At 32.7% G+C, this 16,244-nt stretch overlaps 2 protein-coding genes across 2 annotated transcripts; one reads left to right on the top strand and one right to left on the bottom strand.

The window, feature by feature from the left end:
• Positions 1–1,220: 1,220 nt before the first annotated feature.
• Positions 1,221–5,452, bottom strand: LOC149479309 (UDP-glycosyltransferase UGT5-like). The gene is made up of 9 exons (XM_089707764.1): positions 5,402–5,452; positions 4,852–5,007; positions 4,532–4,619; positions 4,034–4,226; positions 2,984–3,181; positions 2,603–2,822; positions 2,239–2,458; positions 1,714–1,933; positions 1,221–1,500 (listed from the first exon to the last, which is right to left on the bottom strand). The coding sequence occupies exons 2-9, from the start codon at positions 5,002–5,004 to the stop codon at positions 1,221–1,223; spliced, it is 1,572 nt and encodes a 523-aa protein (XP_089563890.1). The 5' UTR covers positions 5,005–5,007; positions 5,402–5,452.
• Positions 5,453–8,181: 2,729 nt separating this feature from the next.
• Positions 8,182–15,391, top strand: LOC149479308 (UDP-glucosyltransferase 2-like). Its single transcript, XM_089707951.1, has 8 exons — positions 8,182–8,328; positions 9,068–9,152; positions 10,525–10,717; positions 13,361–13,558; positions 13,831–14,050; positions 14,495–14,714; positions 14,824–15,043; positions 15,124–15,391. Exons 1-8 carry the CDS (start codon positions 8,182–8,184, stop codon positions 15,389–15,391), a joined length of 1,551 nt encoding a protein of 516 aa, XP_089564077.1.
• The last annotated feature ends 853 nt before the right edge of the window (positions 15,392–16,244 follow it).

Genomic DNA, 16,244 nt, shown 5'->3' with positions numbered 1-16,244 from the left:
TTGGTGCGTGTTTCCGACTCGCACTTGGCCGATTTTTTAATTCGTTTACTATAGGTGCAGAAGAATTAAAAGTAATCAATTTTAAACTTTCCCAATAAAAACAAAATCGTGGCAGACTTGCTATCGGATATTCCAATTATTTATCAGTAGATATGTTATCTTGTTTAACTGAATAAATATACACACATCATAATCTAAGAGCTACGTTAAATATTATTATGTTCTAATTTAATTTCAGCTTATTGTTATCACATCTCATAGGCGTTGATTTGCCTGGTAGAGATCGCTACCTAGCGATAAGGCCGCCCTTTGACTTGTCTTTGTTTTATGTCTTTATGTATTTTCAAAGCAATAAAGCATTTTCATTCATTCATTCATCTCATAAGCGTTGATGATAGCTATGTTTCTTCTTACATTGCCTTATAGATTTTTTCTAACTGATACTTTTCTAGTTACTTAAAAAATGAGGCACAAACAGACATGTCGATAACGTCTCGTGTGCTTTAGATGATGAAAAGGGCAATGTATTAGTATTAATACAATTTCATAATATTTTAGACTTCTATCGAGCTTTTAACACAATCGATATTGCCTTATATCTAAATTTGGCTATTATAAGTTTGTAAAAATTGTATAAAATGGTTCGATAATTACTTAGGTATTTAACATAAACTGTTTCCATCTAAAACGAATTTGAAAGCAGATAATTTTCTAATACCATTAGCTTTTTGAGAGGGGTTCCTCAGGGACCCATTTTAGATCTTTTATTTATAATGTGCAGTGGCAAAAATTATTAAGAACTGATAATTATAGTTATAATTAAAGACAGAATACTCGATTGCGTATGTCTTTAAAATAAGGAATACTATAATTAAAACACCAATGCTCAATCTGTGCAGTTAAGATGTCGATTTAAGAATCACAATTGCTTCTCGTCATCAAAATTATAGTCTTTTAAACTAAAGTGGCTTCTAGACTAAAGAATCTGATAGCTTAAGTATTATATCATGAGTAAATGATTCACTGAAATTTGCGTGTTAACCATGACGGTGCAAAATGAGTAAGCACACATTTTTTGGAAAACCCAATTGCGCACAGTGAGCACAGTGATTTGTTGAAAAACCTAATATTTATAAAATTAAAATATTCACCGAATGCTTCATAAATACCAATACCAATAAATAACTACGTAGTTGGAATAAATAAAACTACCCGTTAATTTAATTATTTTTCTTGTTACCTAAATTTTTGCTAGATTTATTGAATATACGTCTATACATTTTCCTTAATAAATACACAATACTTAAAATAACTACTAAGATTACAGCAAGTAAGTCGAGGTATAATTTCTGGTACCAGGGCACCACAAGCGCGGGAGAGCGTAGATGCGGCGCGCCATTTGTCTTAATCACATGTTCCACCCAGTGTACCAGCTCATCGCCAGGGGATACTAGACGATCATGGTATATTTGTGACAATTCCTTTGCCTTTGCCGCATATCTGAAAGTTAAATCGTAGGTTTGGGAATTTATTACTGGCCTAAAAGACATAAAACTTAACATACGCGATACAACTTAACGCGAACTCTTATCTATCTGTTACGTTCTTATGGCTAACTGAAGTAACTTTTGTATAAACGAAATAACAAATGAAAGTCTAACTATGTCTTACAACCGTTTTGTTTTAAAGAGTATAAAAATATACTTCACTCACTTGGGATCACTCAAAATAGCCTCAACTTTTTTTTTAAGCTCCTCACTCATAGTATAGGAGAGCGTTACTTTCTTCGCGAATCCCTTGTTCACAGCGCGTTCGATATTAGTGAACTGGTCAGCAAACACTGGGATACCGACGATGGGAACACCAAAGTGGATTGCTTCAGTGGTTGATAGCAGACCACCGTGAGTGATGAATAACACGCAGTTAGGATGAGCTGTAATTTAAAAAAAAATTATTAATAAAACTAACCAAATGTCTCGGTTCGGTCTAGTTCTAATGTACTCTCTAACAATAACTGTTAATTGCAACTAGGTTTTTATGAATAACCTTAAATACGATAACCGTGAATCAAAATATTTCACTATTCTTTACCTGCAGAGTCGAGTGAAGCTAGCCGTAACCGCTTCTATACATATAACAGATTATATCCTTACTTTTGAACTAAATACTATAGACCTTATTTCTGAAGTCTCCCATATTCCCTACATAGAGCTAAAAAATAACATAATCTTTCCAAACCTAAAATGCTTGGCTGCGGTGCCCACTGAACAATGTGGACATTTTTCGGTCGGTTCGGTAAATCTTCTCCAAATTTCCAAATCACAGTCTGTTTGAACCCTCCTAACATTTTTACAAGTCCCTCTTTCAACTCTTTTGGAAAGTTTTCACTCCGCAAATTAGATCCCATACTGAAGTAAATTACTCCGTGCTTTGCATTGTCCATGATGTTCTTGAGATTCTGGAAAAAAAATTAAGATTGGCATTAGACAATGAAGATTAAAAAAAATATTATGGAAAATATCATATTTCACAAATAAATAGGACAAGGAACTTTATTAAACAAAACACATGAAAAGTTTAACTGTTGCAGTATAAATATTACCTCTGGCAAAGGTTTAACATTCGTATCAATATGGTAACCACCAATTGGCTTGTAATTCTGTGGTAATTTCATAGACCCTCCCATAGAGGGGTGAGAATTACCCAACATCAAAGACGCGTTGTATCTCAAAGTTTCCAACGATGGCACAGGTTTACTCTTATCTCTGATATGGGGTACTATATATTCCTCGTAATATTGCTGTTCTTTGTCATATGAGACCCTGAAAACCAATACAGAATGGTTCAGAATCGAATGAATAATATGTATTTTATTTATTCGATTCTGATTTTAGATTAGACTTTTGACCACTTATCTAATTTTCCATAAATGTGCTAAATTTCATTACAATAAAAAAAGTGCGTGTTGTTGATTTTTACTTACCAATATTTAAGATATTGTATAAAAAGCATGGAAAATAGCTCCTTTGCTCGTTGCAAGAAGGAAAATGGAGGAATATCAGAAGATAAACAGTCCGGGACATACGCTGGATTGGGAATGTCATCTATTAACTTGAGCACCATCCAATGCGGATCCACAGTTGAGAACCAGATCATTGGACAATCGTAGATTGCTTGTATACTGTGAATAATATTAAAACTTCAATCAGATATTGTATACATAATACATATGACGTATAGATAGTATGAAATGGGACGAATTGAGCCAGTCGAAATAGAGAAGATCAAAATACACCTAGTAGTATGCAAATGGCAAAGTAGCGCTTCCTAGTCTCTAATATTCTACTTCTCGAAGGCAAAATGAGTATATACAAGAAGCAGACTTGATTAAGTTGACCAATGAAAATATGGTTCGATTTGACTCTGACCAATAACAGGTTATAAACATTGTCTAGTATTCACTGTATACATAGTGTACATGAACAAGATAAAAAGTAAAACAACTAAAACCCAACTACGACAAAAAACGACGCTGAAAAAGTATAAAACAAAAGTTAAATTGATGAACTAATAAAGAAGCTATGAACGAAAAGATGTGAATTATATGCAATCAGCCCATGAATACAGGTAAAGTCACAAGCAAATGCTAGTAATATATATATATATATATATATATATTCAAAATGTGCAAGTAAAAAGCTTTCAAATGATACCAAACACGGCATATTTATCTTAACTTTATTTTTTTACGCTGTATGTTTTGTCCGCTAGAGGGCGCCACATTAGATTTTGTGAAACCCCATATAGCCTATAACCAGCGGACAATTAAGACGCTTCTAATGATATGTCATTTGTCGAATTCTGATAAGTAGTTTAGAAGTTACGAGGGAACAGATGAACATACATACATACATACATACATACATATATACATACATACATACATACATACATACATACATACATAGCCTGTCAAAATCATAACCCTCCTTTTGCTTTGCCGTAGTCGGGTAAAAAATAACGACAGTCTTACCCAGCATAAAGTTCTGTGAACATCCATTCAACAACTATAGCATCAAATTTTTGGTTCTTATCCTTAAATAGCTCTTGGACGGCTGGAATAGAAACCGTTTTATTTCCAATTTCTACGAACGCCATGAAAAGAAGGCTCGGATCTTGCAAACTGATCTCCTTGTCCATTAAAGATTTTATATTGGTCATTTGCTCTGAAAAAAGAATAAATAAAAGCATATCAATAAGTTCGTAGGTATTTCAACGCCATCTAGTTCCAAACTAAGCAAAGCTTGTTCTATACTGAGTAACAAAATATTTTAATCATCGTAATAGATTTTATTAAATGTAACCCTATTCCAATGATAATAATTTGCCTTTCAAACTTCCAACTTTGTGTTGCAATTTTACGAGTCTACATTACTAGGTTAAACTAATATTTTACAGGTTTTCCTGGACCTTACAGGGACCTGTGGTTGTTTCAATAAATGATGATTAAAATCAAATAAAAACTAAATACCTGTGAGAACTTCTTGACTTTTATTCGCGTGTATCTTCGTGAGATTCTTATGAGACGTATTTTCCGGGAAGGCTGTTATGTACGTCACCTAAAAGGAGTAATTTATTAAGTAAAACAAATTATAATTTTAATAAACGACCAAATTTTGAGAAAACGAGACTCAAAGAACTACATTTCTAAATTCATCACTTAATAATAAAAAGTAAATATTATTTATTTATTTATACCTACTGGATATATTTTTGTACTATATAACCGACATGTGATGAATATTTTACCGATATTCCAATTTAAGCGTATGTTTATTTATTTTTATTTACCTTATGTCCGGCATTAGTGAGGTGTCTGACGATACCATCTCCAAGAATACCGTGGCTTCTACCAGCCAGAGGACTGATCACCAAAATGTTATATGGCTCACAAAAGCACATCATGAGCAACACGCAAAACACGCTCAATAAACGTGACGCCATTTTCTAAAAAAACAAATAATTTATTACACACTCACTACCACTGAGTGAGGTCACTCAATACTTTCTTTCAATCACTTTATTCCACCAATGCTTAATTTAAAAAAACGATGATTCATAAAACAAATAAATACAAATAAAACAAATACGAATCAATAATTTTAATAATATTATGTTAAGAAACACAGATTTTAATGTTACTCTTATGTATAACATTAATAAATATGTTTGTTAGTATTTTGCGATCATCACAATGAATAAGCGATTTATAATAAGCACAACTTACAACTATGATGCTTGTATAACGACTAATAATTTAAAGAAGAAACTGCTTCATAAAAGGACATCATTATTTACACTTATAGCGTATTTTAAATAAGAAAATTTTAATTCTACTTACTCCTCAAAATCCAGAAAGATACGTAACTTAAGTATGATTTTTTTAATATTACAACGTAAAATGTGTACTTGCTTTTAATACATCGGCGTGATAAATAACCGGAATGGAATAAATTCAATGATAAATATTACATCAAAAACTCAATAGTCATCAAATCATTCATCTATTTGATAGATACAGGTATTTATTTATCAGTTTTTTCATTATTATCTTTTTATTGGTAGATATAATATTTTAAAAGGAATTGTCGTCTGTTCAGTGTCATGTTTTTCAAGTATCACATAAAAACTACTAAATGGGTTTTGAGTAATGTTTTGATTTTATGTGTATTGAATGAACAGTGGAGGGAGTATATTTCACTGAACGTTTTCACAGCTCAATAATAGTAATATAAATAAATAAATGTATAGTGAAATTATGTATTATTAATTATATATATTTAGGTTTCCAGAAAAGTCCGCTATGGGAGTTGTATATCTCTAAAGAGAACATACTATATCCATTTTATTACTTTAAAAAAATGGCAATTACAACGCAGTAATTGGAAAGCTACTGACAGAAATACGGTACTAAGTATTATCATTTTAAATAAATCATAAAATCTATAAACTTATTAGCCGATTTCGAAAAAAAAATATTACAGTTAAAAAATTATAATTAAAAAACATTAAGTAAATTAAACTAATACTCCGCTGGTTTAGTTTTTATGTATATACGTATACATAAAAACTAAACCAGCGGAGTCATCCTTACTTGTTCATTTGAAATTATGGAATAATTTTAAATATGTACACAAAAATATAATTCTTATCCATATAATATGTACGGAGCGATTATCAAATAATTAAGGTACATACGTATTGATAAAAATCTTAAATATTATGTTGGTATATTTTTTTTTTTTTTGTGTGGTGTCTCTCAATGTTAGCCAGAAGGGCTTCTACATTTTAACGCGGACGCGGGGGTGAACTGAAGGTTCACCCTGGTAGCGACATGCACAAGGGCGTCCCCCCTTGACGGGGATCACGAACCTCGGCTTGAGCTGTCGCTTGAGTGGAGGAGGCCAGAAGGGCCCTAATCGGACGGGAATGTTGGTATATAATATTATTTATTCTACTAGCCGACTTATGCCCACTTCGATGTACGTTAATAATTACGAAACCACACGACTTATTATTTTAAGCTAGCTGCGCTCCGCGGTTTCACCCGCGTGGTCTCCTGTTGGTCTTAGCGTGATGATATATTATATGACATCACATCGAGGACAAACAGTCCTCGATGGACTCCTGAACCACTTAACCGATTATAATAAACTTCGCACACCATGTGCAGTTTGATCCAACTTGAGAGATAGGATAGTTTAAACATGTAGGTACCACGGCCGAAGCCGGGGTGGACCGCTAGTCGTATATATAAAATATGAAATTCAATAAAGATTTATTTATTTATTTTTTATTTATTGCATTAAAATGAACGTAATTTTTGTCGTAGTTTTTATTGATAAGTGACAATGCTTTTATTAATCGCTCAATTAGTCAATTATGATAAATACTGATTAAATATAAGGTATGTATAGTAATCCATCAATAGTGTAGTGAAAGAAAGAAAGAAAGAAAAGAAAGAAAATACATTTATTTGTACCGATGCACATTAATACATAAAAAAATAAATAAAATTAACTTATAACTAGTTACAACGGCACACAGTGCTTTGAGAATCTAAGGACATATACGACACTTAGATTCTCCACTGTTATCTTATATTATGTTCTAACTGGCTTTACTCCGCGGTTTTACCCGCAGTGCTCTGCTCCTGTTGGTCTTGAAGCCTATAGCCTTCCTCGATAAATGGGCTATCTAAAACTTGAAATAGGGAATGTTTGAAACCCAAGTGTTAAATGCTATTCGATTATAATTATTCTATACATTATTAATCTAATATTATAAAGCTGAGTTTGTTTGAACGCGCTTATCTCGGGAACTAGGTACATGTATTTGACAAATTCTTTCAGTGAGATAGCCCATTCATCGAGGAAAGCTATAGACTATATATATCATCTCGCTATGACCAATAGGAGCGGAGCACTATGGGTAAAAAATAAAATATAGCGATAAAAAAATCAGTTCCTAGATCCCTACTAATATTATAAATGCGAAAGTAACTCTGTCTGCCTGTTACGCTTTCTCGCTTTCAACCGATTTTGATGAAATTTGGCACAGACAATCTGTAGACCCTGAGAAAGAATATAGGCTACCTTTTATCAAAACACCACGCGGGCGAAGCCGCAGGTGGAAGCTAGTAAATAATATAGTAGCAAATATTTTAACCAACATGTTTTTGGTACAACGTCATTGATTACATTATTACAGTTTTTACAGTTACTATTTTATTTTTTACTGTGAGGAATAGTTCAAATAGAGAAAAAAAATCATCTTATAACAATCGATTTTCTGATATGGTGGTGCAAAAATAACTAACTGATTTTCAAGATTTTCATAAAACTTTTCCAGTAACCCCTGATACACTTCATAAGTAGCAAATGAGTGGACTGCAACAATTGACGTGGTTCTTTAAAAAACAATACAAAAAAGAACAAAAAATTAATAAACCAAGAAAACCTTCATCGTTTTTGTCGAGTCGGTTAAAAATAAACTACATTATTATTATAATTATAGTATCGCAAATGACGCACACTTTAAATAATTGGCATAAAAAAATTGATACATAATAAAATGCACTTTCTAAAAGCATAGTCATTTATATTTCATTGTTTTTAAAACATGGAGTTGTTTAAGTTGCTTAGTTTGGCAGTTTTACTAATTAATTGTAGTGCATACAAAGTTCTGGTGGTCGTTTCCTTGCCTGGGAAGAGTCATGGGATTTTAGGAGAAGGTATTGTTCGGCATTTAATCAATGCTGGTCATGAGGTAAGTATTATTAAAGTGAAACTTTTATTACATCGTCTCAAACTGTTTGGTCTGTGTAGCGCATGTCGCGTGTATCGCGGCTGCCGAGTAGGTATACCTACTCGGCAGCCGACCGTCACGCGACATGCGCTACACAAAGCAGTGTTCGGAACCGTTCGAACAGTTTCACTTTTACCGTAGTTTCATAAAACCACACAACATTTTTTATATTATTATTTTTTTCTACGATGAGGAGTCGCAATTAAGTTAGTAGCATTCTAAGGCCCGCCCGAAATTGGAAAAAGAAATAATTTTGCCTCGATTTTTTAATTTTTTAAATTGCCTTTATACTGCAATTTCTCTTGTAAAATTATATGTGACCAAACTCCGTCGAAAAAGTCTAACCAATTTTTGTGAATTACATTCGGTAGGTCGGAGAACTGGTAATTAATTTTATATTCTTAAGTGCTTTAGCTGGATCAATTAATTAATTGTTGTAGATATCTAGGTAAACTATGATACTAATCATCAAAAGTCACTAATTGATTATTTTAAAACTAGTGGTCCCCCCCCGGCTTCGCCCGTGGTACATATTTCGCAATAAAAGGTAGCCTATGTCCTTTCTCGGGTATCAAAATATCTCCATACGAAATTTCATGCAAATTGGTTCAGTAGTTTAGGCGTGATTGAGTAACAGACAGACAGACAGAGTTACTTTCGCATTTATAATATTAGTATGGATATGTAATTATGCTTGCAGGTCACGTTCATAACGTCATATCCACCAAAACCAATGAAAAACTTGAAAGTTGTAGATGTTAGCGAAAATATTGAGATTTTTAAAGGTAAGCATACCCTTTAAATAATACAGACCCGTCGAGCCTTTCAGTGGTATGGCCACATTACTGAATTTTTACATTGAGTTACCAAGTACTACGTACTAGAGAGGGCATCGCTACTAAACTATTTGTAACACGAGTTAGAGTCAATCGTCTCAAACCATTTTTTTGTTACATTGATTGGTTTTAATTGATAATTTTATTCATATTTTTTTAATAAGATAAACAATATTTATTTGTTACATTGATTGGTTTTAATTTATAAGTAACTAGCAATGCCCTGCGGTTTCACCCGCATAGATAGCGATATCGTTACAGTGAAAAGTCTACTATAGGTCGGACTATAGGTTTAATTTTTAATCACATGAAAATCACCTTTACCCCGTCCCGCACTACGGCCTTTTTTTTTGTTTTAGTGGGGAAATCTTTCATAGATACCCACGGCCTCCGGGGCAGGGGCCGTGGGTTATGTCGGATTCCTACCGACCAAAACCCCACTGTGTTCCGTCAAGACGCATATTGGTAGAATTCCTCCGTGACCCCCGCACCGCACTACGGCCTGCTCGAACAGTATACTTACCTACTATTTTCTGTAGATTGACACTTTTAAAAATTCGTCATATCTTTTGAATGGAATATCCAATTCTTTTCATTTAAAAAGTATTTTGCTGGTATTGAAACAGTCTATAATAAAACATCATTTAATGGGATAAGGATTAATATATTTGTATGGATAACATGGTTTGATTACTGTCGGCACTTCTATTTACTTTGAAAACGTAAAAAAGTTGTTGTAGTAACATAACTACTGAAGATGGACATATGGTATCGCGGACTTTCTTGTAGATATTGATCCATTCTATAATACCGTAGAACATTTTTTTGTTCTATCTTCAATAGATTCCGCAGCGCACGCGATGACAGAAGTTTTATTGAGGATTTTTTTACACCTTGGGTTACATTATTGCATTTTTGGTAAGGATCTCTAATTTTTTTGAAATTGCAATATTGCCTATGTTGCTCAGTAAAGATGCAGCTTTCTAATGGTGAAAGAATTTTTGAAATCGGTCCAGTAGTTTATGCGTGAAAACCATACATACATACATACATACATACTTACAAACTTTTCCTCTTTATAATATTAGTATAGATAATAAGTAATAAGAGGCAGAATATCTACAAAGTGACTCACTAGCCGGCCCGCGCCGTCGCGCTTGTTACACAGATTTTGTTCGTGGTGTCCTCTCTATAATAATACCTCAATGAATTTTTATCCAATTATGTTTTCAGTCATTGTTTTCTTTCAGACTTCAGTATTATAATATTTCATTTCAGTAGTTTTGGTTTGTAAATATTAAAGTAAAATATAATATTATAGGAGGTTTAATGAGCATCCAAAATATGATGGAAGGAAAGGTAGACCTGCATTCTATAAAACTTATAATGGAAGTTTGTTTGGAAGTGGGAAAAAGGACCCTACAAAACCCTCGAGTTCAAAACCTTCTGAAGGATGTTAGCCAAACCTTTGACGTTCTCATATTAGAGTATATTTATCATGACTTAAATGCTGGGTAAGTTAAGTTTGTTTATTAATGTAGTGCAACTTTTAAGAAAACCAAAGATTATATTATACATATTTTATTTTATAATGTACATTCAGAGTGAGTGAGTGAGTTACAAAGAAATTCAAAAGTAAAATATTCCGCATGAAATATTTCCTAAATTATTTTCATTGATGTGTCCTACAAATATTATATTATTATTAAATGCTAAAGTTTGTCAGGATGGATGGGTGTTTGTCTCTTTCACACAAATACTTCTGAACCGATTACAATGGTATGTAGGTATGTAGCTGAAGACCCATAATTAGGCATAGGCTACTTTCTATTTATTTAAGTCCCACAAGAACGGGAATAATACTGGTATTTCTTTGAAAACGTGGGCGAAGCCGCGGGCGGAAATCTAGTCATCAATAAAATTTCACGTGAATGCGCCTAAATGCGTTTTTATGAGCCCTAGTTATCTGCAAACACCTTGAGTTTGCAATAATATGTATATTTATCATTTGCATAATAATTAATAAAAATTCAAAGTACGTACTTTGTTCGTATGTCATCATATAAATTGAAAAAGTAGGTAACTAGAAGATTAGAAATTATACTTTTTATTTATTTTTCTTTTATCATGTGTTTAAATTTAATTAATTTATTCAAAGTGGCATTTTATCTTGACTGTTTTAAAAACGTACATAGGTATATAATTGGAATTATAGTCGAGCCAATTTTATAGGCAGCATTTGACGTCTATCAATTTTATCTTCGAAGAGAGGTAACCTGCTTAAAAACATCGATTAAAGTGAATTACTCGATACGGACTTGAAACATTTGTCAATCGAACTTGAAACACATGTCAATTTTAAAATTCATCAGGCGAATCCTTGTCCCAGTTACACTTTCTTTCGTAAATTTAAGGAGCAAAATAAGACAAGTAGGTATAATACATAGTTAAAAAAACACAACGCATTTATTAATTTATGATGATTTTTATTCACAAGTAATCAATGCATTCGATTCTAGATGTCAGATTTCGATTTTTAGAGTAACGTCTCTGGTATTTAAAAAGAAAAAAAGTTTATTGACAGAAAATTGTAGCGACGTCAGTTCTTTAATTCAGAAATTGTTTATTATGTTTAGAATGGTTTATCAGTAAAATGAAGTCTTTAAAATAACTTGTATGTACATTGTACATCACTACATAGTATAAAACAAAGTCGCTTTCCCTGTCCCTATGTCCCTATGTCCCTTTGTACGCTTAAATCTTTGAAACTACGCAACGGATTTTGATGCGGTTTTTTTTAATAGATAGAGTGATTCAAGAGGAAGGTTTATATGTATAAAAACATCCATTAAATAGTGTAGAAGTACTGTTATTTTGGAGGTTTCTAATGTGATGTCGTAAAAAATTACATTTTTTCCGCTTAAATTGCAAACGCAGGCTGAACCCTACGAGTTTTATCAAAATAATGTACTAAGTATTATACACATTGAAAAGGTCTACAGAAAAGTCCGCGATGGTATATGTCTATCTCTTATGGATAACCCACAATAACTTTTTTTTGTCATTTACTTTTTACGACAAATAATGGCTAATTTTCGATGCGATTTTAACCAATACAGCATTAATCCTTTACCAATTAAATACCTTGAATACATTGTTCATTTAATATAGATCTATATGGCCCTTTACACCGTGAATATTTTCGAAAATATTACAGATTTAAAAATTGCGGGACGTAGCGTTTGCACTTTGCAGCGCTACAGGCCGGCCGCCCGGCTATCTATTTTATACACGTGCGAAGCCGGAGCGGGACGCTATGTTTTTATATACAACGTTCATAGTTTTTCTGTAGTGTATTTACTATTTAGTATCAGCATTACACCCGTGCGAAGCCGGGGCGGTTCGCTAGTTATTATTATAAATATATGTAATCGTAATTGAAAAAAGTTAAGCAAATGTGCAGTTCTAACAAAACGAAATATCATGTTATTCTATGTCGTCCGCGTCGTTACTAGGTTACGTTGTTGAATTTTGTTGAACTGTCAAATGTTGCCTATTAAAATGGCTCTACTATAAGTACATAAAATTTAAATGAGCAGAATATTCTGTAACCCAAATCTGCCTTTAAAATACTACCCTATGTCTTTTAATACCTATAGATATAGATATATTGATTTCGAGCAGTCAGATTAACTTAAACTTGATTCAATCGGCACATCATTCTGCAATCGCTATGAATAAATGACATTTATATTACAGGCTGATTTTTAACAAGCTTTCATAAGCTATCACCTTTATTTTTGTATGTATTCAACCGACTCCTTCAGACTATATTTTGACCCACTGTAAACGGACAGATTAAATTTTTTATACATTTACAAAATATGACGTCGTTGCTCACAAAAGATGACAATCCAACAATTCCTGATAAATTAAAGTGCGTTTTCTATTTTATTTTTTCTTTGCAATTATATAATATGAGGTTTGTAATTGAGCTAATAATGTAATTTATTCCACATCGAACCTTGTTCTTCTGTTTTTCCAACTCTTAGAATCATATGTTTCTATGAAATCCACATATTTCATCATATTGCATAGCTTCGGAAACGTAGATGTCTTCCAAGAAAACTTTTTTAATAATCCCTTATTATTTTCAGATTCTCAGCTGTGTACGACTGTCCTTATATCTGGTTTTCCCCACTAGAACCTCACTGGATGGTGCTCAGGCTGATAGATGAGCTCCCCAACCCGGCCTATGTGTCTGAATCTGCTTCGAATAACGCTCCTCCGTTTAACTTTAAAGAAAGAGTGGAGGAGTTATTTAACCAAATAAATGGAATATTGTTGAAAAAATAGTAAGTAACATCACCTTCTATAGAATATAAACGTAAATTATTGTTGGTATTGAAGAAAATCAAAGAGACCATGCGTATAGATGGGGAGCTGAGACGGATAATAAGTGTGCATTTACATAAATGAAGACATGGATACAAATCAGCCAAATACTAAGCTTATATTTCTCATATAAACGATGAAGCACGATTTTCTGCTTTGTTTCTACTGCCTTCCAATATAAAAAATTATAGCTCTATTATTATTGTATTTTATTAGAAACTTCTGGTTTCAGCTACATAGACCCTCTAGAAAATAAGTATTACGACACCTATATTGTCCCTCACGTTCGAAGTAGGAACAGACCAGTTCCAAGTCTGACTGAACTAAAATACAATGCCTCATTAATGCTGGGCAATTCACACGCATCTTTGGGAGAAGCAACCAGGTTGCCGCAAAACTACAAGCCCATTGGTGGATACCATATTGAGAAAAATGTGAAACCACTTCCTCAGGTAAGTTTTTCTAGGACAAATATTGTTCGAAGGCAGTCCGCAGACTTTGTTTTAAGTACAGATTCTGAGAGATCTTCGGTGTGATGTGATGAAATTTAAAGAGAATAATTTCCAGCCATATACTGATATATTATGTTTTTCCTGACATGCAATCAATTAGGTTATATATTTTGAAGTTTTTTTTAATCAATTCTTATATCTACGGAAATCATTATCATGCAGATACTTATTTAGTGCATTTGTTTACTTAAATTATAAAGTTTGGGAACCGTTTGTAATTAAAGCATGCAATTCATTTGATAGCTGTAGAGAACATTAAAAACGAACTGTTTTTTTTTTATTACAAATAGTACAGAAACAATAAGCACAACTAAAAATTTAATAACATAATTTCTAGCAATTTTCAAGAAGATAAATTAAAATATGTACAATTGAAAATTTCAGAATCTGAAGAAATTAATGGATAGCGCTGAGCATGGTGTGATCTACTTTAGTATGGGATCTAATCTAAGGAGTGACACTTTACCAGAAAAGACGATTCAGAACTTATTGAAAATATTTGGTGAATTAAAGCAAACAGTAATATGGAAATTCGAAAGAGATTTACCGAAGAGACCTAAAAATGTACATATTATACATTGGGCACCACAACAGGGTATTCTTGGTACGTTGTTTTAAATACAAGAAAATGATAATTTACAGCTTCATTACCAAACTAATAAACATGCTTGGAACCTTTATAAAATTTGTAATCGTATTGTTAATCTTTTTAGCACATCCAAATTGCCTCTTCTTCATCTCTCATGGAGGTCTTTTATCAACTACTGAAGCAGTACACTTTGGAATTCCAATGATAATAATCCCAGGGATGGCGGACCAATACGTCAATGCAGATAGGGCAGTAAGGAAAGGATTCGCCATTAAAGTCGACTTATCATTCAGTATGGACGTTGATTTGAAACGAGCTATCCAAGAAATGTTGACTGAGCCCAAGTGAGTGTCCCAGTTATATAAGACCTTTCCAAAACAACAATTGAACATGTATTTTGACTTCATAATATATTATCTTTTAGGTACAAAATGAAAGCCATAGAAGTATCCTTAATATACCACGATCGTCCCGTCTCTCCTGAAGTAGAATTAGTCCACTGGGTGGAGCATGTAGTGCGGACACAAGGCGCGCCGCTTCTACGCTCTCCCGGACTTATGATGCCCTGGTACCAGAAATGCTACCTCGATTTACTTGCTATCCTAGTACTTTTTACAACAATTGTTTTCATTTTAAAAACAATATGCCAAGTGGTTTTCCGAAAATCGTCTTATGATAAGAAAAATAAATAAGTATTTATAATAAGATAATAAGAAATTATAATTGTTTTATTTCCGTTTTAAATCTATAGGGCCGATTTTTCAATGATTTGATAAAATTTATCCGTCAAATAATGTATAAAACTACCATTTAAAAAACGTATTCTAATTGCCCGTATTTGACAGTTTACGTGACATTTTAATATAATGGTGTAATACTTTATTGGACGGATAAGTTTTATCCAAGCATTGAAAAATCGGCCCTTAACAGAATAGCAAAGATGTCAATATTTCTGGCAATAAATGTAACTTTAAATTCCACTTGAAGTGGTTTAATTTTATAAATATTTCACGCCTATTAAGTAGTTATGACAAGACGAAATAATATAATTAATCGGTAAACGACTTCTCCATAGACCTATTATGAGATATTATCTATACATATAATAAAATCGTAGGAAAGTCAAAACTGTACATTGAATATTTTTTTAAAAGAATACATAATCCATGATCTATAATCGATATAGAAGCCAAAAATATAGTTTTTAGAATTTTTGTCTGTTTGTCTGTTTGTCTGTTTGTCTGTTTGTCTGTATGTTTGTCCGAGCTAATCTCGAAAAGTACTGCATAGATTGACTTCAAATTTTGCATGAATATTACTAACAGGTCGTGTGAGGTTTTTTTAAACATATTATCATGCTATCACCTCCGGGGGAGGAGCTGTGAACCTTTACTTTTCTTACGTATTCCGTGTACTACGACAGCGTACAATCTAAAGACTCATGTTTAAATGTTGTTTTTGAGTAAGCCATGCTATTATCTAGCTTTACACTATAAAAACTACGTCATTTACGTAATTTGGGCAGAGAAACTGTTTAATGAATCT

Source organism: Colias philodice, chromosome 20 (genome assembly GCF_061535455.1).
Source record: "Colias philodice isolate Cphi_HAF_F1 chromosome 20, ilColPhil1 Martin Lab GWU primary, whole genome shotgun sequence".
In the NCBI taxonomy this organism is placed as follows: Eukaryota; Metazoa; Arthropoda; class Insecta; order Lepidoptera; family Pieridae; genus Colias; species Colias philodice.
This window is presented reverse-complemented; position numbering and strand designations above follow the sequence as displayed.